The 27,277-nt window shown below is 29.1% G+C and overlaps 3 protein-coding genes across 3 annotated transcripts; all 3 read left to right on the top strand.

The window, feature by feature from the left end:
* Positions 1–4,214: 4,214 nt before the first annotated feature.
* Positions 4,215–9,650, top strand: LOC8265911 (shaggy-related protein kinase alpha). Its single transcript, XM_002515172.4, has 13 exons — positions 4,215–4,654; positions 5,668–5,855; positions 5,974–6,066; positions 6,161–6,220; positions 6,344–6,616; positions 6,738–6,812; positions 6,973–7,029; positions 7,130–7,270; positions 7,359–7,409; positions 7,724–7,819; positions 7,914–7,997; positions 9,044–9,146; positions 9,242–9,650. The coding sequence occupies exons 2-13, from the start codon at positions 5,742–5,744 to the stop codon at positions 9,322–9,324; spliced, it is 1,230 nt and encodes a 409-aa protein (XP_002515218.2). The 5' UTR covers positions 4,215–4,654; positions 5,668–5,741; the 3' UTR covers positions 9,325–9,650.
* A 4,398-nt stretch (positions 9,651–14,048) lies between these two features.
* Positions 14,049–16,715, top strand: LOC8265912 (polygalacturonase At1g48100). Its single transcript, XM_002515173.4, has 6 exons — positions 14,049–14,947; positions 15,061–15,228; positions 15,457–15,501; positions 15,588–15,795; positions 15,886–15,967; positions 16,049–16,715. Exons 1-6 carry the CDS (start codon positions 14,339–14,341, stop codon positions 16,548–16,550), a joined length of 1,614 nt encoding a protein of 537 aa, XP_002515219.1. The 5' UTR covers positions 14,049–14,338; the 3' UTR covers positions 16,551–16,715.
* Positions 16,716–26,211: 9,496 nt separating this feature from the next.
* Positions 26,212–27,009, top strand: LOC8265913. Its single transcript, XM_002515174.4, has one exon. The coding sequence runs from the start codon at positions 26,353–26,355 to the stop codon at positions 26,758–26,760; it is 408 nt and encodes a 135-aa protein (XP_002515220.2). The 5' UTR covers positions 26,212–26,352; the 3' UTR covers positions 26,761–27,009.
* Positions 27,010–27,277: the final 268 nt, after the last annotated feature.

Raw genomic sequence — 27,277 nt, 5'->3', positions numbered from 1 at the left:
AGCATAAAAATATATATAATATATATAGTGGGTATTACTTGGACCTGTTTTAAAAAAACTTTTTCTATCCTGTATCTACTTCGGTTCTTGACGGGGCGAGAATAGAGAAGACTGAATCCGTCCTAACCCGTCTCATTATCATTCATACTCAAACATTCATAGTACTTCCTATTATGGAGTTTATTTATTATTATCTCAGTGTTGGTGGACGTATTCAAACTTCATTCGGAATTTGTTTGACCAAATTATATAAATCTAAATCAGAGAAATAGTATCTAAAAGATAATTAGAGTTTTTGCAGATTTGAACTTAGACTGTCTCAAGTAAAATATAAATACCTAAACCTGAAAATTTCTGGGCGGACCAACAGCTAGCCAAGCCATGAATAGGATTAACCGCTGGTAATGCATTTGCTGTTACATATTCCTACTATTTGTTACTGCATCACCGAAACCCAAAAAAAGAAAGAAAAGAAGGGAGGAAAAGTTAGCCAATTTATTGCATGAATTGAAGATCAATGGTCCTAAAATGCTACTTCAAGACGATCATTAGTGCATATTACTTTTCAATAATTCTCATAATCTCTCTCTATCTTTGTTTTTCTATTAACTATGGATGTGCATTTTAAATAATAATAATAATAAGTGAACTTTTCATTTTTCAGTTGAAACAATATTATATATATTTCAAAATTTTTGCACATAGATGATCAAAATCTTTTAAATGTCCACAAATTCTTACTAAAATAAGATTGAACAACTTTGTTGAGATGGTCGTATTAAGTGGGTGTTGACTGAGTGTGAACTTGCATTCTTTTAGAAGAAGAAGATGAATTCAAAGTCTGAGGGTCCATTTTCCTATTTATAAATGGGCATTCTAAGTTTCAACAAACATGCATCATATCATATGCAATCATGGTGTCTTCAACATTAGCCATCTAACTTCCTTTTCCTTTTTCCTTTTCTTTTTCTTTTTCCGTATTTATCTTGCAAGAGGTTACCTTTTTTTATTTATACATATCTTTCTTTTTATTCTTCCAAAGCTTAGTCAGTATCTTCATCTCTATCGTATTCCAAGTGTAATGAATTTGTTGAGCACATTCTTTTATTGTTGGTCTATAAATTAAGAAGATTTATCATGTGGTGTTTAAGTTAAGTTTGTTCTTTTGATACCTAATCATTAATAAATTAACTAAGTGTCAATTAAAAAGATTTTGAGTTTAAAGTTGTTTGTGGTTATTTATTGACATCAACATAAATTTATTCTCTGTATAATAAGTATAAAAAATTAATTATTGTCAATGTGGAACTCACGAATATTAATTCTTTAATAAATAAATAAATAAATTGAATAATAAAATTTTAAATTTAAATCAAAAAAGAGAAAATGAGCAAATCGTTATCTATCAGTTTTACAGTTAAAAAGTGTCATATATTAAAAATTATAGAATAGAAAAAAAAAGTTTAAGAAGCCAAAAATATATATATCAGCTTAAATTTGTAACTATTATTTAAATTCCATGCTCACAGAATTAGAGACATTTATTTATTTTATTAGGAATAAGATTAAAATATGTTCTTTAATATAGACAGATTAAAAAGAATATTTTGAGCTTTTAAAATTATTTTAATAAAAAACTTTATTATTCTTAACGTTTAGTTTTTCAATAAAAATAATAGAAAATTTTCTAAAGTTAAATTAAATAAATAAATATTATTATTAACAAATTATAAATTCTTAATAAATATTAACTATTTTAAATTTATTTTATTGTTTTTAAAAGAAAATGACTTTGGTCGTTTCATTTAGGAGTATAAAATTGAAAAGGTTAAGGGTGTTTTTAATATTATTCCATTTTGGTAATATTGGAAAGGGAAGAAAGGGTGTAGAAAGGGGCAAAGAGAAAGACAGGCCTTGAATAATTAAAAGAGGTCCAATTCATTATCACCGTCAAACCAAAGAAAGTGTGTTTGACGGTTTGCAGCGGCTTCATAACATATCAACAAAAATCATTGCTCACTCTTTCAATCACCAATATTTTATATTTTCCGTAAACCTAATAAATTTGTGTATCAATGGATGAAACTTAAACTTCTTTCACCTTTCATATATGTCTCCAAATACCAAATAATAATAATAGAATTAATTATTAAGTTATATAAATTGATAGAGATAGCTGACTGTAAAAGCTAATACTCTAGTTAATTCTTTTAGCAATAAATAATAAATATAAGAGAAATTGTGTCATCTCAATTTCACATTACATTCCTTATTTAATTTTTTAAAAATATATATATTAATAAAATATAAATATAAGAGAAATTGTGTCACCTCAATTTCACATTACCTTACAATCGTTATTTAATATATATTTATTTTAAGTTTTTAAAATATAAATTTATCTATAGTCTTATATTTGAAATCAAATAAAATTTATAACTATAAAAGAATTATAATTTAATAGGGAATTGAATACTAATTTTTTTTTTTAAATTTAATCTTTAATCTTACTAAAGAAATGATAGAAATTAAAGATAATATACATAAATATATAAATAAAATTGATAAACTCAGTATGTATATATGTAGTCATATACGTTGGATCAAATAAAATTTATGCTTATAAATAGATTATAATTTAATAGAAACTTGAATACTAAATTATTTTATTAAATTTAATACCTAATCTTGTCAGTGAAATAATAAAAACTAAAGATAATATATGTAAATATCTTATCATATTATATAAATAAAATTGGTAGAATCAACCTATATATATATAGTCATACATTTTGGACCAAATAAAATTTATAACTATAAAGAGGTAATAATTTAATGGAGGTTTGAATACTAATTTTTTTTCTAGGAATTTAATACTTAATCTTGTTAATGAAACAATAAAAACTAAAGATAATATACGTAAATATTTTATCATATTATGTAAATAAAATTGATAAGACAAAATAATATTACAGTAAGACAATATATAACATAACATATAATTTTTTTAAAGTTATATATACAAATATTCCTCTATATTTTTGTAAGACGAAATTTAATTTTTTTTATAACTTATTACAATAAAAAGTTTATTTTTATTTATAACTGGTTCAATTGGGCTATAATCTCTAATCACTATATATAAGTTATTCATAAATAGAGTATCATTATAAAAAGGTTTATATTATATATAATATTATAAATGAATATATATTTTTAAATTCAAAAAGAGCTCCCACCATAAATATACAAATATAACACATTTATAATTAATACTAGCATCATCATTTTAATTGTCATAATGTTTTTAAGAAATTCTAAGGCGCTGATTATTGATAGTTTTTCAAAAAAACGATTCTATAGATAATGGGGTAAGTATAAAATATGTATATAAAAAATAATTTTCAACAGATATCTAGAATATAGAAGTGTACGGATGGATTGATTGCATATTGAAATAAAGCAGTGATTATCTATAATCTATCACATTAAATGTTTTTGGTAGTGCAGTTGTAGAATTTGAGAAAATCTAAATAAAATGTGCTTGTTCAAAAACATCTCATTATAGATGAACAAACTGTTACATGTTCACGTTAAGGGGAGACTAAAGCAAATATATCTCATACAACTGACTCTAAATCATAACACGCAGTATTCATATTTAAGGACAAGTGACAATCTGATTTTAAAAAAATATTAATAAAAATATAAAATATTTAAATAAATTTTTTCTAAAATAGTAGGCTTTTAGAGTACGAGAGTTTATGTATAAATTGAAACTCAGAATAATTAATATTATATATATAAAGTCGTAAAATTTATGAGATATTTTTTAGCAATTTAGTTACAAAATAAAAAAATATGGTTCAAAATTAAATATGTTAAAATTTAATAATTCTTCAATATGAATTATGTAAGAGGATAGAAACCATAAGGCTAAGCAAATTTAGCAGCAATAGGAGTTTTCGATCAATATTTTTTTATAAATTTTTAAAAGTGAATTTGCTTTAGAAAAAGAAAAGGGGGAAGAGTAATTAAAACATGAGGACGATGATGAAATATTACGATGATAATTATATGATTGGACGGGCATTTTAGCCGATAACTAAAAGAAAACAGCAAGGGTATTATAGTACATAGGAAATTAAAAATAAAAGGTTATTTCAATTCTACTTCTACAGACCGGAAGGAGACATGAACCCAAATTCAAGGGGGAAAATAGTCATTCGCCAGAAAAAGACTTTGAAAGTAGGACAGTCTGGGGCCCAACAAAGGTTGAACGGTCAAAAAGAAGAATACAAAACAAATTAAAAAAACAATAAGATAAAAGAAAACATTAAAAAAGAATTAGATTTAAAAAAACATTAAATGTTTGGGATATAGTGTTTGACTGTCCTCTCTCTCTCTCTCTCTCTCCCCTTCTCAAAAACAGCCACCACCAGACCACACCAAACCAAAAACCCATTCCATCCCCAAGAACAGCTACTTCAAACCACTTTGTCCTTTTTTATCTTCTCTCTCTTAATTCATAAAGAAATAAAACTTAAATTCATCATTCACACAGCAAATTCCTTAAGCTAAAGAGATCTTGCTCTTGAATCCATATCATGAATCCACCTCCTTTGCTTCTTCGTTTCGTCTGTTTGCACGATCTGTAAGTTCTTTTATTTTATTTTTCTACAGTTGTATTTTTTTTGGTTTGTTTTGTCGAATTTCAAGTCTTTTGGTTCGAGTAGTTTGGAAGTTATGAAGTTGATCTGTACTTATAGATCTTTCTGTTTTTATTATTATTTTTTGTTTAAAAACAATAATCTTACCAATAGTTTTCCCATTTTCAGTTCTGTTACTTATTTGGTAATTAATCTTTTTAATTTCCACACCTGGCTGTCTTTCTATAGAGATATTTTAGCTTACTTGTTTTTGTGTTCGATTAATTCTTACTATTTTGGGCACTGGGTATAATGTGTTTTTGTTAGTTTATTTAGTGGGTTCGTTTCCATTTGGGATCTTTGCCACTTCTTTTTTACTGTTTAGGAAAACCCTTCTCAAACGATTATCATTTTGCTGTATCATGTATTTGGGGTCTTTATAGCTAACAGAGGAAACAGAAAAACTGAGCTTAACAGAAGAAAAGATTTGAGCTTTATTATGTATTTTTAGTTGTGTTTAACTTCGTCTGGGAGGAAATGATCTTTCCTTTCTGCTAGGTATATGAGTTTTCTTGTCTGTCTTTGGTTCTTAATCAATGAGTGATTCAAGAATTTGAACTTTTATCTTTTACTTGTTGGTATACTTTCTTACTGCTGATGAGATGCATAAAAAATATCTGTTTGCTGTAGTGATATGCATTTATTAAAGGCTCAAGCGTTGATTGTCTATGCACCAACGTCATAGATGCATAAATGAGGAGATATGTCAAGATTCTAGCTTTGTGACTCAGATAAAGCATGCTTTTTGTTTGAAGTTGTTTAATGTTAGTAGGAGCTAACCTAATTCTGTATTTGGATATTGGTGGTGATATCATCTCTTAATAAGCATTTGCATTAGGACAGAACCACAATGTGCTGATGGCTGCCGCATATTTATACATGTGCGTGTAATTACATTCACAAGATTACTTTTTTGTCTTTCTGCATGAAACAATTGACATCAATGTGTTGCACGCAGGTAATTACTAAGCTCTGTATTGGATTGGGAAGGTGAATTGCTACGGGATCTCAGTTTTCTTTTTCTTTGAGCAAATGGCTTCTGTGAGTGTTGCACCTACTTCTGGAATACGAGATCCAGGTGGGAATGCAGCTGGTGTTGATAGGTTGCCTGATGAGATGAATGACATGAAAATTAGGGATGACAAGGTAATTAATTTAACCCCCCCTCCCTTCTTGTTGTAACTATCACCATCACTCATCACTTGCCTTTCTGTTGGTTGGTTTTGGTATATTTTTTACATGAAAGGTGTTGAATATTCTACAGGAAATGGAAGCAACAGTTGTTGATGGTAATGGAACAGAGACTGGTCATATAATCGTCACAACTATTGGTGGCAAAAATGGCCAGCCAAAACAGGTTAATTTATTTAAGTCTCGTGCTCTTTGTCAAGTTGACTGTTTGCTTTGAGTTTGCATTTTGCAGTGATCCTAACAGTCCTTTCATGTTGCAGACTATAAGCTATATGGCTGAGCGTGTTGTTGGGCATGGATCTTTTGGAGTAGTATTCCAGGTAAGTTGTTACATATATGTGCTGATTTGCATGCTTGGGCTTGGCTGATGTTAAGATGGCCATTTTAAATTTAACATTTGGACAAGACACTTCATTTCTTTTGTGCTTGTGCGTTGATTTCAGGCTAAATGTTTAGAGACTGGTGAAGCTGTTGCTATCAAAAAGGTTCTACAAGATAAAAGGTACAAGAACCGAGAGTTGCAAACCATGCGTCTGCTGGACCATCCAAATGTAGTATCTTTGAAACACTGTTTCTTTTCAACAACTGAGAAGGATGAGCTCTATCTTAACCTGGTACTTGAGTATGTCCCTGAGACCGTCCATCGGGTGATCAAACACTACAACAAGATGGGCCAAAGGATGCCACTGATATATGTCAAACTTTATTTTTACCAGGTAGAAATGCAGATGTTCCATTTTTCCTTTTTGAGATATGCATATATTTAATTTATTATTTTTTTCTAATCCTTGTTAATGTATGATCTTATCTGAACTTCTATTCTTTTACTTGTCTCAGATTTGTAGAGCTCTTGCTTACATTCACAACAGTATTGGGGTGTGCCATAGGGATATAAAGCCTCAAAATTTGTTGGTATGTTGAAAGAGAAATTATGTACTTGGTATTTCTTTGACTTTTATTTGGTAAATTGAACCTTAATACTGCTAAGTAATCCAATAAATCATATTGGATCTGTTACTTTTATCATGTCAAACTTTCCTCATTTTGGGTCTGTTAAATTTCTTTATAATAGGTCAACCCACATACCCACCAGCTGAAACTATGCGACTTTGGAAGTGCAAAAGTTTTGGTACGTATCTGACTATGGAAATCCTGTTTTGTTTCATTGCTGTGTTTTTTTTTTTTCCTTTTAAATTTAATATACTAATTCTGGCTTTCCTTTTTGTCAGGTGAAAGGGGAACCCAACATATCTTATATATGTTCTAGGTACTATCGAGCACCTGAACTTATATTTGGCGCTACCGAGTATACGACAGCCATTGACATCTGGTCTGCTGGATGTGTTTTAGCCGAATTGCTGCTTGGACAGGTTGGTAGCTTCTCTGTATGGTGGATCTGCTCTATTTCATGGCATTTACTAGTATATCTAACTGATGGAATATTTAAATTGATGCCAGCCTCTCTTTCCTGGTGAGAGTGGAGTGGACCAGCTTGTTGAAATTATCAAGGTATGACCTGTTTGTGAGATTTTTCATCAATCAAAGTCTTCAGATGATCTTTATCTAAATATAGATGCAACTGAAGCTTTAGGACATCCTGTTAATTCCTTTCCCTATGGACCTATTCTCTGACAATCCTCAATTAAAGAAATTATTTGAATGGTTAAGTTCAACTTTAGGATAGGTACCTAATTGCATTTATGTTGAACTTGGAGGGTTATCATCCTTCTCAGATTGGAAAATCTTAACTTCGTTTTACTTTTAGTATTTTGTTTTTTTTTTTTCTTTTCATATTTTACTATAAATTTCGCATTGTCATGCAGGTTTTGGGCACTCCAACAAGGGAGGAAATAAAATGCATGAATCCTAACTACACAGAGTTCAAATTTCCACAGATCAAAGCTCACCCATGGCATAAGGTACTGGCAATATTACCTTGATGTTTTAGAAATTTGAGAACCTATTGATTATACAGGATCTTCCATGTATTAATCTGCATATATTCATCACCAGATATTCCATAAGCGCATGCCCCCTGAAGCTGTGGACCTTGTCTCAAGATTATTGCAATATTCTCCAAATCTTCGAAGTACAGCTGTAAGTACAAATTTTCCTTCTAGTTGCCCGAGTTGTATTTGTTTATTTCAAAGGCTCCCACACCCATAGGGGGCACAATTTTTCCTTACACTATTTGTTGTTTACAATGTGTTTATGCTGATATGCAAGATGCTCATTTATGTATGTCAAGCTTTGTCACTTTTTTTTATGTAATTGATTATACAGAGAATTCCATATTTGGACTCTTATTTTGCTAAAGTAACTTATTTTGGGGAATTATTTTTTGAGGAATTCATTTTCCAAGAAAATAACCTTTCTCCCCGTTGTTTGATTGTATAGAAAACTTACAAGGAAATTACTTCCTGGTGTTCAATATTTTATGAAAAAAACTACTTTCCCGTTGATAATAAAACTATTTAAATTATGCAAGTCATCAAAAATTTATGTTTTTACCAAACAATAAAATATAAGAAGAGAATTACATCAAAATAGTGAAGTTGGAAATCTTTTCCAATGACCATGTGGTGATGGTGGCTGCCGCTGTTGCTAGCTGGATGTCAGTGGAGGTGGTTAGCAGTTAGTTGACATATATTTAGTTAGTTTTGTGCTATTTTGTTCATTGTCACAAAGCTTATAGAAGTCTAGAAAATGACTTCCTGTCTGAAAATGAGAAGTTATTTTCTTTTCTTTTTTCTTTCTTTGATAATAAGGTGGGCATCGCCCGAAGAACTACAGGACCACCAAACTGGGGTGCACAACCCTGCCCATATCATATGGCTGAGCCATTGAAAAATAGGCTGAGGAGGGTCCTGAAAAACAGTGACAACCAAGAGGGAGCTTAGTTTTTTCCTTTCACCAGAATTCCATTGCCCAATTTTCTCATATGCACCAAAAAGAGACGATGCCAAAGATATTTTCCTAGAAATTGTTTTCTGCAAAACAAATGGAAATGTGTGAAATATGAATTATGAAGGAGGACTAAACATGAAGCCTGCACTAGAATTTCTGTTTTATGCTGTTCTTTTCATGGTTGTGCTTCCATCTTTCAAGTGTTCTTCGTCAATTTATATGCTTATTCCATACAGTTGGATGCTTTGATCCACCCCTTCTTTGACGAGCTACGTGACCCGAACACTCGCTTACCGAATGGACGTTTCCTTCCACCACTTTTCAACTTTAGACCTCATGGTAAGGAAACATTTTTCAAAATTATTCGACACTGTTATATAAAATGTATTTTTGATAATAGTTGAGGTGTTGATGTCTATTGTTTCTGAAATTAGAACTGAAGGGAGTACCAGTTGAGGTGTTGGTGAAGCTAATCCCAGAGCATGCAAGAAAGCAGTGTGCCTTCCTTGGTTTGTGATGTGGTGCAGTTCTTTGTAGTTAGTGTCTGCTGCTCGCAGAAAAAACAAATATGCTGTAGAGAAGTAGCTAGTTTCAAGTGATCATATTGAAGCCGTGTCATTTGTTATGCATCCTCTGTTCATTTATTCCTTATTATTATTATTTTTTTTTCATCTTCTACCTCTTTGTAGAGAGCAGATAAAAAGAAGGTTCTGCTTATTATGTTGTTAAGCCTCCTCAGATAGACACTGACCCTTTATTTTCAGTTAAGACAAGATCAATACATTTATTTTATCAGTATTCCAGACTACTTAATATTATATGATAAGGAGTTCGTATTTGACATGCCTGTATGTTCCTTCTTGGATGCCTATCGAAGTCTCAGCTTCTGTGGTGATGTTACTTTGTAATAGCTTTCGGGTTACCTTCTTGTACTTAAAAGGTCATTTAACAGTTTTCAGTAACCATCAAAACAAATGGAGCTGATAAAGGCTCGGCAGTTGAAACTATAGAAAAAAAGAGAAGTGTGCTGATTGCTCGACAAGATGATGCTGTGGATGTGCAGGAACAAATTTTAGCGTATTCGAGATTATTAACGAGATCTAAACTTGGCTGTTAAAGTACTGAATCTATCCCTTTCTTTTTGTTAATTAAATCTTGATTGATTTATTAAAATCTCGAATGTGAATTCAAGATAAAGATTTCTCTAGTACCATTGAGTCAAGAAGGATAATGTTATCACTGTGAGCATCTGCGCCTGATTAAGATATTTTAATATTGTGGAACAAGGTGGGTACTGGGGGCATTGGGTTATGGGGCTAGTAACTTTTGGCTGAAATGGTGGAATCGGATGAATGTGACAAAAGCGTAAAAATGATAAAAAAGCTAGTTGGGGAAGGTAAATAGGAGATCCGTAGGGCCTGCAATTTTATGGGCGAGGAGCTTCTCAAGTCTTCTTACTTTTTCTTTCTTTCTTCTTTTTAGACCAAAATGCTCCTCTTTAGGCATGCGCAGACTGGAGCTTATGATGCATGTAAGAGACCTATCAACATTCTGCTGATAAATAATAATGGGAATATCACCTTTGTTGAGCCACTCACTTGTTGATAAAGGAACTTTCTAGCTTAGCCACAGCCTTCCAACTACCAGGCTTTCACTAGTTTGAGACATTATTCAAACTATAACTCATATATTTGAACTTTCACTTACCCTCTCTAATAATCCACAGTACTACTTGAACAATGTCAGTGCAACAATGTTTTATCTACAACAACATCCCGACAAGCTCTTAAATCATGTTTTTTCTTTATTATAAAGAACATATACAAAAATTAAGTTCTTGAGAGGCTTTTTAGTTCTTTATTTTTTTCTAAAACGATTTAAGAGTCCGTTTTTTCTTCTTAAATTTAAAAGGAGAGAAAAAGTATAATTTAAGTATATTCTATAATTTTTCTATTTTTACTTTTTTTAAACTTTTTTCTTTAAGAATCATATTCTCCTTTTTTTTACTTTATTAATGAAAAGTTAATTAAGGAGTGAAATAGAAAATATTGTTGAAATATATATATATATATATATATATATATATATATATATTTCAAAATAAAATAAAATAAAAAGTTAATTATCTACAATTTAATAGGAAGACGTACAAAAGAGCATTGAAAATATTTGATGTAATAGAAGTTGATATTATAGGGTTTTTGTTTTAACACATTTATATCCTCAAGTAAATAAAGTACAAACCGTTGGACTGACTACTTTTTTACTTGAAATAAGACCCAGAGCTGGTGCTAGAGTTGCTCATTTCTGATAAGATTCAGTTTTGCCTATTCTGAGTCGCACATTCGTTATATGTTCTTTTTTTCATATTTTTCTAACATTAGCAGAAACAGATACCCATTTCATGCTCTTCTTTGTCCATTGCTCATTTCTTATACATTACGGTTCTTGGAAGAGCAGAAATAGAGTTGGACTGAGGACTAAATTCTAAGTGACTGGATTTTGCAGCAAATAAAATCTGCTGTTTCAGTGAGAGATATTACACTGAAAAAATATTGTAGATATAGTGGCAGAACAAAACGAAGAAGATAGCGGGTAAGATCTTCAATGATGAAATGTAAGGAGACGTTTCTTTGATTCATGGTTCTTGTCAAGAAGCATGATTTGGTCATAGTAGCACTCGAGTCTTTTGTAAACGAGAAATATCCAATCCAACATAAGACGTGGAAACCATGCTGCAAATAGTATATTATAATATTGAGAACTGAATAATATTCTGTATCTTGAGCACTGAAAAGTTCAATATAATCATGAATATCTCCCTGATTCAAAACATTGAATCTTGATGAAGAAGAAGAAGAAGAAAAAAAGGAAGTACCAACAGCTAGTTTCCCTTTTCCGTATTAAAAGAGCTGTGCATATATCTTGCACTCATCCACTATGCTAAAAGAAAAACTGCATCTGCTTTTCAAAAGACTCATAAACATAGAGTGATTATGAAAGAAGATCGGATATCAGCGATTGCATTTGCCTATCTTTCTATATATGCGCATAAGCTAAGATAGATAAACCATAGCTGAGTTGATAGAATGAAATCTTGAACTCTTTTCTGACAAACAAGAAATCCCCACAGTTGATGACCAAGCTTTGAATTCAAGCAACCATATTCACCAGAGGTAACAGATTGAACATCATTGGCTATCACCGAAAGATGCAGCGGAGAAATCCTGACCAGACATTGCTGCATTGATAAATATTTGGTCGGTTATAGAATAATAAATCTGAAAGTTTCCAAAGTGGAATCTCAATTTCAATTGCAAGCCAAGGCATCTAACTTCTGGCTTAGACCTGATCATCATGCGGGCCAGGCCGATCCTCAGGTTTTACTTAAAAAGCTCTTTTATATGTCCAATCCATCCTACATACATACATTTAATATTTTTTTGTATATAAATAAATATTATAAAAAAATATATTTTTATATTAAAAAGATTATATCTGAACCCAGTTAGGTCAGGTCATAATTAAATTTAGCTGCCAATATTTAAATTTAGATTTTCATATTCAAATTTGTAATGCTATATTAGCTTCTTCGGAGAAAAAAAAAGAAGACCAGTGGATGGTCTAAATTTAATTCTACAATCATATACAAAATTAGAGAGACATATGGGGCCATTGCCTCCCTAGCCTGTAAAAACTAGTAGTAATACACATAAGATTATTTCAAAATTGAAGTTATTGTCCCTCTTTTAAAATCAAAATACAAAATATATATCAGATAAAAAACATTAGAGGACTAAATAAATGGTATTCCACTGCCAACTCTCTCATACTTAGACAACTACTCCAAAAAAATCTACAATAATAAAATAGAATATCTTTGTTTATAAAAAATGCATATAAAAATTTGCCCAATTCGCTATTAATTACTGATGCAAATGGGAAATATTTCAATCTGAAAGTAGGCGATCTGTTCTCAGTAACATGCAAAACACAAGTGAGAAAGACCTAGGCTGTGTCTCTAGAGAACCACCATTCTTAGTATTTAATGAAGACTTAAATATGGGGTATTTCAAAGGGAGTTGATTAGGCTGTTATACGAATAGCTAACGGAAGTTGATTCTCTAGAAAATAGCGTGGAGTGAATGGATTCCTACATTCGCGGAAAGATTGGTAAGGAACGTGGATCTTTGCACACTTGGGATTACCCGGTCAAGACAGTAAGCAGTCGTGATCTCTAAATGGGCGAGCTCTAGCTCGTCTTGAGGTGATCTGTTTTGGCCGAGTTGTATCAATTACTAAATGGGGGTATAAAATGAAGTTGAAGCGATCCATGCATCAGTTTACAAGTCTATCCTTAAAACTTTAACTGTATGTTTATAGAGAGATTGGCAGTTGCAGTAGTCAAGGGCTTCTCTCGCAGTGCAAACCTGACAACTGCCTTCGCCTTCAAAGGGATTTCCGAAGTGGCAAAAGAATAAGTACATCAAGAGTTTTCAGAGAATGTCTTGGTATAGTTTCCTGTTAAACTAGCTGATATATTTGCCTAACGAAGAGCGACGAGTGGAATGAGACTGTTTCTGCTGGCTAATATAATATTGAAAGTGTTGAAATAACCGATTGGGGACCGATGAAAGTGAAAGTTATGGGAAGAACATGGGGGCTTATCGACTCTTGTTATTCCTTCTACTTTTTTCCAGAAGTAGCATATGCAGGCTCCACACTCACTAAACCAAACAAAACAAAAAAAGTTGAGAAAAGGCCAATTCCTATATGGAATTTGGTCGGTTCCCGCCACCAAGATTAATTAAAAAACACAAACTCAAAAAGCAAGATGAATGTCCCTTCTGCTGTCCTCTCAATTCCATATTTATACTAGTATTTCTCGTAAAACAGATAATTATTATTATAAAAGTTATAATATAAAAATATTTAATAAATTAAACAATCATTAAATATATTTATCTATTTTATAAATATCTTTCTTTTATCGTTAATAAAAATTCATATATTATTATATACTTTACAGTTAGATTTTTAATAAATTACTATTTAAATAATTAATTTTAGTTATACTTTTAAATAATAACATTGTTATAATTAAATAAAAATAGGATATATATATATATATATATATATATATATATATATATATATATATATATATATATATATATATATATTTAAAAGAATATACATATATATATATATGGGATTCAGATTTCCTTATCCTGCATGCATTCCAAGGCCAGACCTAATTCAATCTTTAGCAAATTACTATCTAGAGCTCTTACTGCAGCTTACTTAAACCGTTAAACATCATTACATCACTACCCACTTGCTTGTTTCTGATTCTTGCTGTCTTTCTTTCAACTTCCCATAATTTAGGGTCCATTTTTTATCAGATATAACGAACATTTGATAGAAACGAAACGAATTTTAACTGGAGGTTTTGAGTTCCTGGCAAAAGTCAAAGAGCATCTCCACGTTAGTATCAGGATTGTCAATTCTTTCTTTCAACTTCTGGTAAAATGGGGTTTTCTCGTTTGCCATATTTTGTATTCTGCACTTCTTTCATTTTCTTCTTTCTTTGCACTCAAGCTAGGTGGCATCATCATCAGCATCATCATCATCATACAAAGCATAAACACAGTCACTATCACCACAGAGTATCCACAATTTCAGCTCCTCCTGAGAATGCTAATCCTCCGTATGATCCACCTGAGAATGCTAATCCTCCCTATGCTCCACCTGAGAATGCTAATACTCCCTATGCTCCATCCGAGCCTGCCGATCCTCCCTCTTTTCCTCCTGAGGAAACTAATCTTCATTCTCCACCTAAGTTTGCCAATCCTCCCTCTTCTCCACCCAAATCTTCTAATCTTCCTTCAAGTCCATCACCTGAGCCTGCTAGTCCTCCTGATGATGATGGGAATGACTACAATTCTGGTGTTCTTGATGTGCGGAAATTTGGGGCTATTGGTGATGGGATAACAGATGATACAGATGCATTCAAGATGGCATGGGAAACAGCCTGCAGTCAAAATGATACTGCAATTATTCTTGTTCCTTATACTTTTAAATTCATGATTCAGTCAACCATTTTCAATGGTCCTTGTCAAGGTGGAATAGTGTTTCAGGTACTGTACTTACATTAGTCCTGTCAGGTTATATTTCTTTTTTCTTTTTTTATGGCTCTTGAAGTTTAGAAGGACTAATAGGTTCGGTAATTTCCATCTGGCCACTACGAAAGGTTGATGGGACTATTATGCCTCCTGACGGACCAGAATCCTGGCCGCAAAAGAACAGTAAGCGACAATGGTTGGTCTTTTACAGAATTAATGAATTGTCACTACTAGGAGGTGGTACAATAGATGGAAGAGGAGAGAAATGGTGGGATCTTCCTTGCAAGCCCCACAAGGTATTTACAAGATGATTCTTGAAACTAGCACTAAAAAATCACTCTCTTAATAGCTTAAATTCTTAGGTTGAACAGCTTTTGACATTATATTAAAATTTTTATGTTGTTTGAGGCTAATTTGGCTACCCATTTCCGGGTCTGGATAAGACTTTAGAATACTTTTTCGTCTTTTTTTTTGTATAATTTTGGTGTTGAATTACTAATCCATTAATGCATGTAACGGCACAGGGCATAAATGGAACCACATTGCCTGGACCATGTGATAGTCCAATTGTAAGTTTACAATCCCACTACAATCCTGCTATATCTTTCATTTTCTATGCTAATATGAAGGAATTGAGTATACTTCTGTAATGCAGGCCATAAGATTCTTTATGAGCTCCAATTTGACTGTTCAAGGAATTAGAATCAAGAATAGCCCCCAATTCAACTTCAGATTTGATAACTGCAGGAATGTTCATATAGACTCTATCCACATTACTGCTCCTGCCCTTAGTCCTAACACTGATGGAATTCACATTGAAAATACCAATAATGTAGAAATATATGATTCAGTAATCTCCAATGGTTAGCACAGAACCTCATAAATCTTCCCTGTCACTTTGTCTATTGCATAATTTCTCACAATAATTATGACCATTATTTTATCAATCACAGGTGATGATTGCGTATCTATTGGGTCAGGCTGTTATGACGTAGACATAAGGAACATCACCTGTGGACCTAGTCATGGAATCAGGTACTTGAATTTTAGAACAAGAATTGTATGTTAAATTTGAAAAACTTAATCAACAATTCCGTTTCCGTTTCTTCCACTCAGCATTGGAAGTCTAGGCAATCATAATTCGCGAGCCTGCGTATCTAACATCACAGTTAGAGACTCGGTGATTAAATTGTCAGATAATGGAGTCAGAATCAAGACATGGCAAGGTGGATCAGGAGCAGTAACAGGAATAACATTCAGTAATATTCACATGGACAACGTTAAGAATCCAATTATAATTGATCAATTCTACTGCCTAACCAAGGAATGCTCCAACCAAACATCAGCAGTTTTTGTATCAGACATTCTCTATGAAAACATAAAAGGAACGTACAATATCCGAAGCCCGCCAATGCATTTTGCCTGCAGTGATTCAGTCCCTTGCACCAACTTGACACTGTCGGAGGTTGAGCTTCTTCCTGCTCAAGGAGATTTAGTTTTGGATCCTTTTTGTTGGAATGCATATGGAGAACTGGAAACACTGACTATTCCACCAGTTTCTTGCTTGATGGAGGGTACTCCTAGTTCTCTCTTGAATAATGACATAGATTATTGTTGACCCTATTACCGTATATTGTAAAGCAATTTTAATGATTATGTACATAATTCAACGAGAAATCATGCATGTTGTCTTATCATGGTAATTCTGATTATGTAATGATTATGGAATGGTGTATTTTAGTCACCAATCCCTATTTATAAACAAATTGTCCAGCTTATTTAACTTGATCTTCATCTCTTTTTTTTTTCCTATAAAGATAACTCTCAAGCTAAGATCAAGGCAAGCAATAAAAAGATAGTTACAAAAAATGTAGCGTAAAAAAGGGAATTTGCTATGGGAGGCAAGGTTGAATTTTAATATTATATGACTAAAAAACACTATATATAATGCCAAAACACATTACTTTACATACATATATGACGAAGAAATGCATGCATAAGAAACTTAAGAAGTAAAAGGAGAGCTTTCAACAAGATGACTTCATTGTATGCACAGTAATTAATTTTTTAGTTAACTAGGCATCTAAACGGTGTTTGCATTCGAGATTCGAGAGCTTATTACTCTGTCTCATCTAGAAAATATTGACATTTACGAAGCTAGAAGTGTCTGTGGCCGCAGACATTTTTCCAATACAGCTTATTTTATAAGTATATATATACGAGTCAAAATATTTTAATTTTTTTATCGATATACGACTATAATATATTTAAAAAATGATTTGAATATTTTTAAAACGTAATAAAACAATTTTAAAATTTTAAATTTCATACTAAGCAAAAATTTTGACTCTGAATTTATATGTAATGTATACGTTATAAAGTTAAATTTTTTAATCTAATTAGTCTATGATATTTAAATATATAATAAAATTTTAGAAAATAAAATGTATATGTACACAAATTTATTTTTAAATATATAGAAAAAATATTATTAAAAAAAAATTAAACTCTATTTTTATAATAAAAAAATATTAAATTTTTTTTTGTAATAGCCGTATCCACATGTACATGTCCAGTGTCTCCGTCATTGATACAGCTCCATTGTATCACTGAAGCAAGTGTGTGTCTCGAAAACTTTTGTTTCATTAAGAGTAATACAATCAGTAAAAGAAGTTCAAAACTGAGAGACAAAGACAGGTGAGGCAATATTATTATCGGTAATCTAAGGAATGATTTTGTTGCTATTTGAAATGTAAAGTAGAGGAATATTCCAACTTTACAAATGTCATGTGATAGTTTTAATCAAATAAGAACGGGACAAGAAGTCTTTTAAGATAAAATGAAAACGAGAAATCATGTCAATAACAATACTAATTGAATAACTAAATGGAGAAGACATACTAAAAAGTGCAAGTAGAGAATATAAAATAGGAAAAAGAAAAAGTGTGAGTAAAGTTTGAAGGTATCTGCGATCCCTTTAGTAGCACTAACACTGATAATGGGTGGTTGAGGGGCAACCTTTTTCTCAAACATCTCTTGCACGCGGTGTGGCCACAATAATCATAATAATACATACCAGGCAGAAAGCGGAGTCAGTCTTGAAGCATCAAGATTTCAAGTCAAGATCAGTATAAATAGCATAGCATAGCATCATGTTAAGCTTATAATATTACGTGCTCTGAAAAAGTAACAGGCGGTGCACGGGCTAAAATCCAATGGCCACCCACCAAGTCCCCCTTTTCGATCACTCTTCAGTTTATTATATATATGAACAAGAACTGCAGCAGTATTTGGTGGAGCGGAATATACTGTGAACTTCTTTTAAAGCTTGTGTTCCTTCTTTATTCTTGGCAGTGCGAGCTTGAAGAGAGCCGCAGATAATAAAGGATGAAAAAGGAAGCTACCAGACAAAAAGAAAAAGAAAAAAGAAAAAAGCAGAATAAGACACAAAGGAAGAAGATTAGTTAAATGCCCATTGTAGTTTTTATGGATATCGATGACGAAAATGTAGAATGTGGGTGAGGGTACGTAGAGAGACGAATGTTTCTAATAATCTTTTATCTACACCTACACTTATCAGTAATCAAAGTATCATGGCAGACCAATTCGTTTCGAATTATTATGGCACTGAAATCTTGGGTGCAGACTTTTATTTTCCGGGTTTTAATATATATCTGATAAATAAACAAGTAGTCTTTGAAATTGCCGAGGGAGAGAGGGATAACCACTTTTCTTTATTATATTTTTTCTTATGTTATCCTTAATGATACAGATAGAAAAATTTCACTTTCTATGCCGCGAATTGTTCTTAAGACGGTAATGAGTTATGATTCCAGACACAATATCTACAAAACAACAAGTTATAATTTCAAGCGTGGACAAAGTTAGTATTTCGTGAAGACAAAAAGAATATAAGTGTTGTAATAGCATTACGCTTTATCGTGGCTTTTATTCCTTATATTTATAGACAAAGAAGTGCAATTGTTCACTTATATTATACCTCCACTTTCGTAGAAGATAAGACTTACCATAAAACAGAGCCCATCTTTAGGTAGATGACTACAGCGTTGATAAGAATTGTTTTCCGAATACGAGTTAGATCTAACTCTCGGTGTAAGCTCCTCTCTTGACCGATATGGATCGGTATAGATACTAGAATAGGACGAACTCATATCACTCGTTATACGATATTTAAATAGAATTTAATTGATTTAAATTTTTTAAATTTAAATTCAAATTTGGCTCACTTGATTATTCAAGCATAAAATTTCAATCAAATCTTATTTATAATTAAAAATATTATATATATATATATATATATATATATATATATATATATATATATATAATTTATAAATAATTCAAAGAGTAATTGAGTTTTTCGGACTTAAATATATTTATATTCAAAAATAATCTACTTACCTACATGCTTAGATATCTGCCTGTGAACACGACCACATCATATTAATGAGATGTAAGATATTTTATAACTAATATGTCTATATATATAATAATTTCTGAAACCTACATTTTTTTGACATGAATGCTTAATTTTTCACATAAGATTTCTATGTTGACATATATAATTACTCTTGACATATAAAATTCAAGTTTATGTATAATTTTATGATTTTTTGTATTAATTTATTGATTCATAAGTTACATTCTAATTAACCAATGACTCTAATACTAAAAAATAGCACATTAATTTTATTCTAATACTATATTAACTAATAATAGTTTCCTAATCAGATATATAATAATTCTATCCTAAAAATAGCATGTTAATTATATTTTAGTATTATATTAGCTAATAAATTAGTCTTATAATTAGATAATAATTTTAATCTAGAAAATAACATCTTAAATTATATTTTAATATTATATTCAATAATCAATTAAATTTTTAATCTTAAAAATTAGTAATATTAATTATATTGATATGTTAATTTATATAATATTAAAAATAATAAATAAATAATTTCTAAAATTAATTTTAATAAAATTTTAGAGTTTTAAAAAAATTTAAAAATTTAAGAATAGTTAGTTTGTTATTATTTTTTAAAATTTTATATATCAATATTAAATATTAGAAATTTATTAAATTGCATCTATCAATTTGATTTTATAATTAAAATAATAATAATAGTCGTGCAAGACACGGATAAATAAATAAATGTATAATAATATGGAAAACAAGTGTCATTTTATAGGAATTTCTAAATCTTTGGGATATTCATTTTAGCCTTGATTTCCTATCTTACTTTTTCACTCACCATTCTCATTTTTATTTTACACGAAATTTAGTATCCAAACTTTTGTTTCCAAAAAAGAAATTGTATGAATAATATGGTAATAGATGTTTGATCACATTCAGTATGTCATATATTAAAAGTGAAATTTTAAAGTGTCAATAGAATCACTTTATAAGAAAAGTATCCACTAAGGTATCTTTCATTGAACAGTTTATTGAAATATATAACAAAATATAAAGCAGACAATAAAATAAAATTAGGCAATAATTTTTACAAAGTTCATATTGTTGGGATATGTAAAACACAAACTATTTAATAGGTGAATTAAGATGGAGACAAATAAAAATAATGATAACAATGATGCTATATAAAAGTTGGATTAATAAGATTATAATATTTTAAAATCTATAGTTATATATTAGATATATTGGAAGGGATGAGAGAAAGTCAAAATATAAAAGATAAAAGTATATATATCACGACCTTATATTTTAAGGTATGTTTGGAATTACTGTTGAGTGTTAAAAAAATATGTTTGAATTTTTTTTATTTAATAAATATTAATTTTTAATTTCTTATAAATTATTATTTTCAAATTTAAATTTAGGAGAAACATTAATTAACCTATTTTTTGTGAAAATAATTTTTAAAATTAGAAAAATGATATAAAATAAAAATTAAGTTGAAAAAATACTTTCTCAGCTCAATCCAAACAGACACTTAACTCTTTATTGAAATTCTAATTTACAATATAAGAATATCCTACGAATTTAATAGTATTACAAATTTATTATTTTAGTTTGTTTAGTTTATCATACTTACATTATTTATAAAATATGAAACTGGTTTATTAATAAATAAAAGGTAAAGATATATAAATAGAATGTACTTAACTCTCAAATTTAGTATTTTCATTCATTGATATTGATATTGCAGGAAGTATTGCTTCTTTCTTTTTGTGGTTAATAATTTGTTACTTTAAATATATTTTTCATAAAAAGCATTATATGCCCCAAATGAATTTAAAAGATAAAAGAAATAAGAATAAGCTCTAATCTTATCTATGACTATAGTCAGGCTTACTTTTTATTAAACTTGATCGTAAACTTTGGGGCAATTTATTCCTTGCACCAGAGTCCACCTTGCCGCGTGGGCCGGGGCAGAGACACAGTCTCCCACTTTAGTTGTTTCAGTTTTATTTTTATTTATTATTTTTTTTTTTTAAGATTTGAAATTATTATGAAATAAATTATAAAAATTAATATTGTATAATTCAAAATTATATATTAAATAAATATTTTTATATTTATAAAAATAAGTTTTTATTTGTGTTATACAATTGTCATAATTATTCTAAATTTAATTAATAATATAAATATATAATATTTTTATGAATAATAATAAATTAAATATTTTTAATTTTTTTAAATTTATGCGATAAAATTAGTACAAATATCAATATTTGTCAAAATATAGTAACATATTTAAAAAAAATTATATCTTAAAATTTAATATATATATATATATATATACTATCGGTAATAAAATTTTAAAACTAACATAATTAGTAATATTTTTTTTAATTAGTCATACTTTGAGAAATCATAAATTAATATACTCTCTGCAAATAATAAAATAAAATATCTATTAAAATTAATACAATATAATATAATTTTTAGAAACTCTTTATATACTAATTTTTTATATTATTAGTGAATGAAAATAACTTTTTTACATATTTCACAATTTAAATATTTCAATAATATGTAATTGTTAATTTTATAATTAAAAATATTATTTTTATAATGGACATCAATATTTATTATTATAAAATAATATGTATTATTTACTGTAATGATGTTTATTTTATATTCAATCAATTTTTTAGATTTTTATTATTTCAGTGAAGAATATTTATTATTTATAATTTACATATTCATTAATTTGTTATTATCAATTCTGTAATTATAAATTTATATATATTTTTGAAATTATTGGAAAGAATTTATTTTATATAAAAATGATATTGATTCTTTATGAAAGTTAGATTTATTTTCTTTTGTGATATATATTAAAATAATTTTATTATTGAGTATTCGTTTTTAATGCATATTTATTAATTTATTTAAATGACTTATATAATATATATATATGAAATAAATTATTTTTATATTTAGTAAATAAATAAAATATCAAACTAATATTATTTTGTAAATATTTTTATTTAAATAAAAATATTTTTTAATAAAATAAATAATAAATATTTAATTAATTATTTAATAAAGATAAATTAACCAACATTCTATCCATTTAATAAATATAAATTTTAGAAAAAAAAGTGCTTTGACGCGTACAATGCCGCAAAGTTTGGGGTAAAATTCAACCTTATTTGAAAAAGAAAAAAAGACGAAGAGCAAGTTGCATCCCAAACTGACATGAGCTATTCCTCTTGATAACTTATTGGACCTGAAGATATCCATATGGACCAGGGATTGACCCATGGATATGAATTCCTCTATCTAAGATCGGCCCAGTAGCACGGCCCACGGATACTTGTTTGCGACTTCCTTCGTCTAAAAACCAATGGATTTGGACAGATTATTCATATTTTGAAGTTCAAAATTCAAGATATATTTATTTATAGGATGTCATATCAACTATTTATCAAAAATTAAATATTAGTAGCAATAATTTACTTCAAACTTGGAAAATTGGGATATAACCGGCACTCCTACTAAATTGGGACGAAACAGCCTTCACCACTCATCTAATTATTTTATCTTCTCTTTACTTCCTTACTTTATCAGCCAAAAATAATTTCCTAAGTAGTAAAAGATGTTGCTTTAAAAAAATATATCAAATATAAAATTACTTTCTAATATTTTAAAAAAGATAAGATGCGCAATATAAAATTTATTAAGAATTACGGATTTTTACCTTTAAAAATCTTAATAAAATTCGATGCATTAATTAATATGATAAAGTCTGATTCATAATTTTCTTTGATGTATTTTGATATTTAGAACCACTCGTATTATGTTCTCATGAAATATGAACAAACATTCTATTACACCTAATTTGCAAGGTTTTACATAATACATGTGAGTATAAAGTTTAGCAATCAAAGAGTATTGACTCAATATAAAAGAAAAATAAAGAAAGGGGCACATGTGATCTCTCATTTTATTATATGATTCTCATTGTGCGACTTGCTGTTGCTAATCATTTATCAAATGTCGACCACTGTTTTGGTCATTCTTTAGTATTAAAAATCATTATCAAACTGATAATAATTAGCATTAAGAAGTCTATCTGCAAATCTATGGTTGTGGATGATGACTTCTTTAGATATTAATTTCTCATCCCACTTAGCACAAGAATTCTTGGTTGCTGACATTTCAAATATTCCATGTGAAAAATAATGGGTCTATCTTATACTATATTGAGCAGGCAAAGCCCACATAATTGAAGAGCTACAAAAACTTAATTAGTTAATTAATCATTTCATTAATTTTATTTTATTCTATTGATTGTTTATCTCTTTAAGAAAGTGTTTATTATTATTTTTTATTCTTGTTAACACTCTTCCTCTCAAGATCTGGATAATCAATCTCCCACAAAAATCATTAAAAATGAAAAATGTTAATCTGAATTTCAGTAATTAATTGATAAAAGGAAATAGACTGGAAATCAAGTGTAATCGTTGGCAGATAATTTATAGTGGTGTTATTTGTACATATTTTAAGTCTTTAACAAAAGAAAGCCAGAAATTAATAATTAAAAATAAAATATAAAAATTAGAAAAAAAGTTCATGTTGACTACTTAGCTAGGAAGCATTTAGCAGGTTGCAAATTGAGATCCCCCGTGATTCATATTCCAAAAATACCATCAATTTCATATTGGCTGGAAATAGCAATTAATGTAATTGAACCTCGAAAAACGTGAATACTGATTTTATAATTTCATGCAATGTGGACACAAGTCAAAGTCAAAAAGTACCCGGTTATCTATTTTTTATATCAATTATTATCACCCATGCGATATGTCATATATATTTATAAAATTTTATTTTAATTTTAAAATATAATAAATTTATTTTATAGTAATAAGATTTCTCATTATGAAGAAATTATAATTTAATAAAAATTTAGATTTGATATTTAATTTTATTTATAAAATAATAAAAATAAATATAAAATATATAAATATTTTATTTTATTATACGAATAAAATTGACGATAAAATAATACTATAATAAAATATAATATAATATAAATATATTTTTAATGATATATAAAGAAATTTTTTTAAATGTAGAACTTAGAAAATTTATAATTTATTATAATATATAGTTTATTTTTATTTATAACTAGTTCAAATTAGAATTGTAATTTTTATTATTATAAAAAAATTTATAAAATTAAAAGATGAATTAGTAAAAATAATACATACATGATGAATAAAGAATTAAAAATAATTATCTTTTTGTTAGATAATTAAAAATAAAAAATACTTTATCCGATGAACTATAAGCTCGTAAGAGAGTTAAGATTTACCATTTATTTTATATTTAATAAATATATTACAAATTTTGATGCATTTGTAATTGATATTTATAATTTTTATTTTTATTAAAATAAAAAAATAAATTAAAATCTGAATAAAAATAAAAATAAAATATTTTATTTTTATATTGAAATATTGTTTGATATACTCTTCATTAAGATATGGGCTTATAGAAGGGCTTGCATAGGCTGATTTTGAGACAACAAATCCCAGTTAGGAAAAAGTTTAAAAAAAAAAGAAAAAAGAAAAAGAAAGAAAGCAATAAGAGGTGAAGTGAGTCCGGGTAGATCGTTGAAGGGTTTGTGGGGACCATTTCTTCCCTAAGAACAATAATTTAGAAAAAAAAGAAAAGAAAAGAAAGGAAGCAGTCAAGAAAAGGACATAATGAAAAGAATAAAAAAGAAAAAGGCAAATGTTCATATAATGTCATCAAGCATGTGTCACGTTTGAGGTGAATGACGCAGATTGAGATTCCAATTATACTCTTTTGCCCTGCGGTTTTGCTCACATACCTACCGCTCGTTTATATGGAAATATAACAAATTTACTCACCAACAGATAGCTTAATAAAATTAAATTATTTTTCTATACATGTCAAATTTTATTATATTACTATTTTAATTTAAAAATATCAATATTAATATTCAACATATAAATTTTGAATTATTCATTATTATAACTATGGTTTTAGAAATAATTGACTTCGTTTAGAGATAGCAGTATTATCAACTCATATTTTAAATTTAATAATTTTTTTGTTAAAAATAGTTTTTAGGCTAAGGTGAAAAGATATTTTCCACATGTACAAGGAATGATATATTTATAAAAAGAAAGATATTAATTAAAGCTTAGAATCTTAAAAAAGGAACAATAACTAATAATAAAAAATAAAAAAACTTTAGCCGCCTCTCATTTTTTTTTTATTTTTCTTGTGTGGTTGTTTCTTTATGAAATAATGAATTCTTTTTCTATAGAAGTAAATGTACTTCTTAACACAACATATGAAATTTTAATATTTAACTTAATATTACTGGATAAAATTTTATTTTATATAAAATTACGAACTACTAACACTAATCATATTAATATGGTAAAAAACATATCTCTTTATATGTATATTTTTTTTAATTTTTAATGTGTATTTTTAATTTTATTTTAAAATATATTCTTTAGTTTTTATTAATGAAACTTATAAATTTTCTAGAAAAAAACTCGGAAACTTGATTGGTAGAAAAATGTATACCAATTCCATGACTTCTTTTCAATTCATCAGTCATAATTTGTTTTTTAGTAAATTCAGTTAATGACACATTGCACTAACTATTTTTCATTGAAAAAGCTTGTGCTCAAAATTGTGGTGAGAAGAAGAAAGAGAGTGGCACTTTGGGTAATAATATTCATCTTAGATGTTTATTGTAAAAAATGGTTGGGTAGCAAGAACTGAAAATGATTGAACAGCTTGACTTCATGTAAATAAATAATTGCAGGTCTCCAAGCAACAGCAAAGGAAGCAACCTAGAAAGTGCACCACTTAACTCTACTTCCCTCTAGTTTTTGCTCTCCCTTCAGCCCTACACCACAACCAAACCATACTACTAATGGAAAGTTCAAGCAAGAAAAGGAAACTGATCGCTGATGAACATCATCGTCATCACCGGGAAGATGACGATGACGATGACAATGAAGAAGCAAAGATAGAGAAGTTTTTTGCTCTAATCAAGGGCATCCGCGAGGCTCGTGATCGCCTGTTGAGTGGCTCTGATGCAATATTGAAGCAGGAGATGGATCACAAAGACAAGAAAAAGAAAACAAAAATCGGTGCAGAGGAGAACAACAATCAGCGGGTTACTGTTTGGAAGCCTTCTTTCCAACCTGAAGATTTCTTGCAAGAGTCTTTGCAGCCCAAAAACCCTAGAGCTGCCATGGTGGAAACTTCTCGAAGAACTGAAGCTGTTGCAGAGAAAGAAGAGAGTAAAGATGGCTTAGACTTGAGGCTTTCACTTTAGTACATGTGCTGCCTAATCCTCTTTACATTTTCGAATCCAAACACTTCTGATTGAAAAGGCGGTTGAGTTACATGCATCAAAGATGGTGAGATCGCCGTCATATATTAAAAGCTGACCGGTTTGTGCTTGATACTTCCGTGTTGTATTTTAATTTTTACTAGGGAATTCCGCTTAGATCACTTCAGAAATTAAGGTAACTTTAGTGAAGTTGCAAGACCTTGCTACGATAATTGATTAATTACTGGCAAACACTCTCTTCGTTCTCTTTTTTTGTTAGCTCATGCTATTAGTTTTCTTTTTATCATATTCTTTTTTTTTCTAAAATGTCATTATAAACTTAAGAAATATAAATTTTAAATTAAGAAATAGACATTTAATAGCAAGTGGTGATATTTGTATCAGTTGATGAAAAATATGTTTAACATTCTGAAATAAATAATTAAAAAAGAAATAAACCAAATTTTAAAACAGAAGAAGAAAAGCTACCATGAGAGACTTGGAGTATATTTTAACTTTT

The sequence above is a fragment of the Ricinus communis genome, chromosome 1, assembly GCF_019578655.1.
Source record: "Ricinus communis isolate WT05 ecotype wild-type chromosome 1, ASM1957865v1, whole genome shotgun sequence".
Taxonomy (NCBI): domain Eukaryota; kingdom Viridiplantae; phylum Streptophyta; class Magnoliopsida; order Malpighiales; family Euphorbiaceae; genus Ricinus; species Ricinus communis.
The sequence above is the reverse complement of the archived record's forward strand: the minus strand, read 5'-3'. Positions and strand labels throughout refer to the sequence as shown.

Excerpts from the sequence above, each read along its gene's own strand:
- LOC8265911 (XM_002515172.4), top strand. The coding sequence starts at position 5,742 with ATGGCTTCTGTGAGTGTTGCACCTACTTCTGGAATACGAGATCCAGGT. Across the intron at positions 7,271-7,358 it reads CCGAATTGCTGCTTGGACAG|CCTCTCTTTCCTGGTGAGAG; the intron begins GTTGGTAGCTTC and ends AATTGATGCCAG. Across the intron at positions 7,998-9,043 it reads CAAATCTTCGAAGTACAGCT|TTGGATGCTTTGATCCACCC; the intron begins GTAAGTACAAAT and ends TATTCCATACAG.
- LOC8265912 (XM_002515173.4), top strand. The coding sequence starts at position 14,339 with ATGGGGTTTTCTCGTTTGCCATATTTTGTATTCTGCACTTCTTTCATT. Across the intron at positions 15,229-15,456 it reads TTCCTTGCAAGCCCCACAAG|GGCATAAATGGAACCACATT; the intron begins GTATTTACAAGA and ends GTAACGGCACAG. Across the intron at positions 15,502-15,587 it reads GACCATGTGATAGTCCAATT|GCCATAAGATTCTTTATGAG; the intron begins GTAAGTTTACAA and ends TCTGTAATGCAG.
- LOC8265913 (XM_002515174.4), top strand. The coding sequence starts at position 26,353 with ATGGAAAGTTCAAGCAAGAAAAGGAAACTGATCGCTGATGAACATCAT.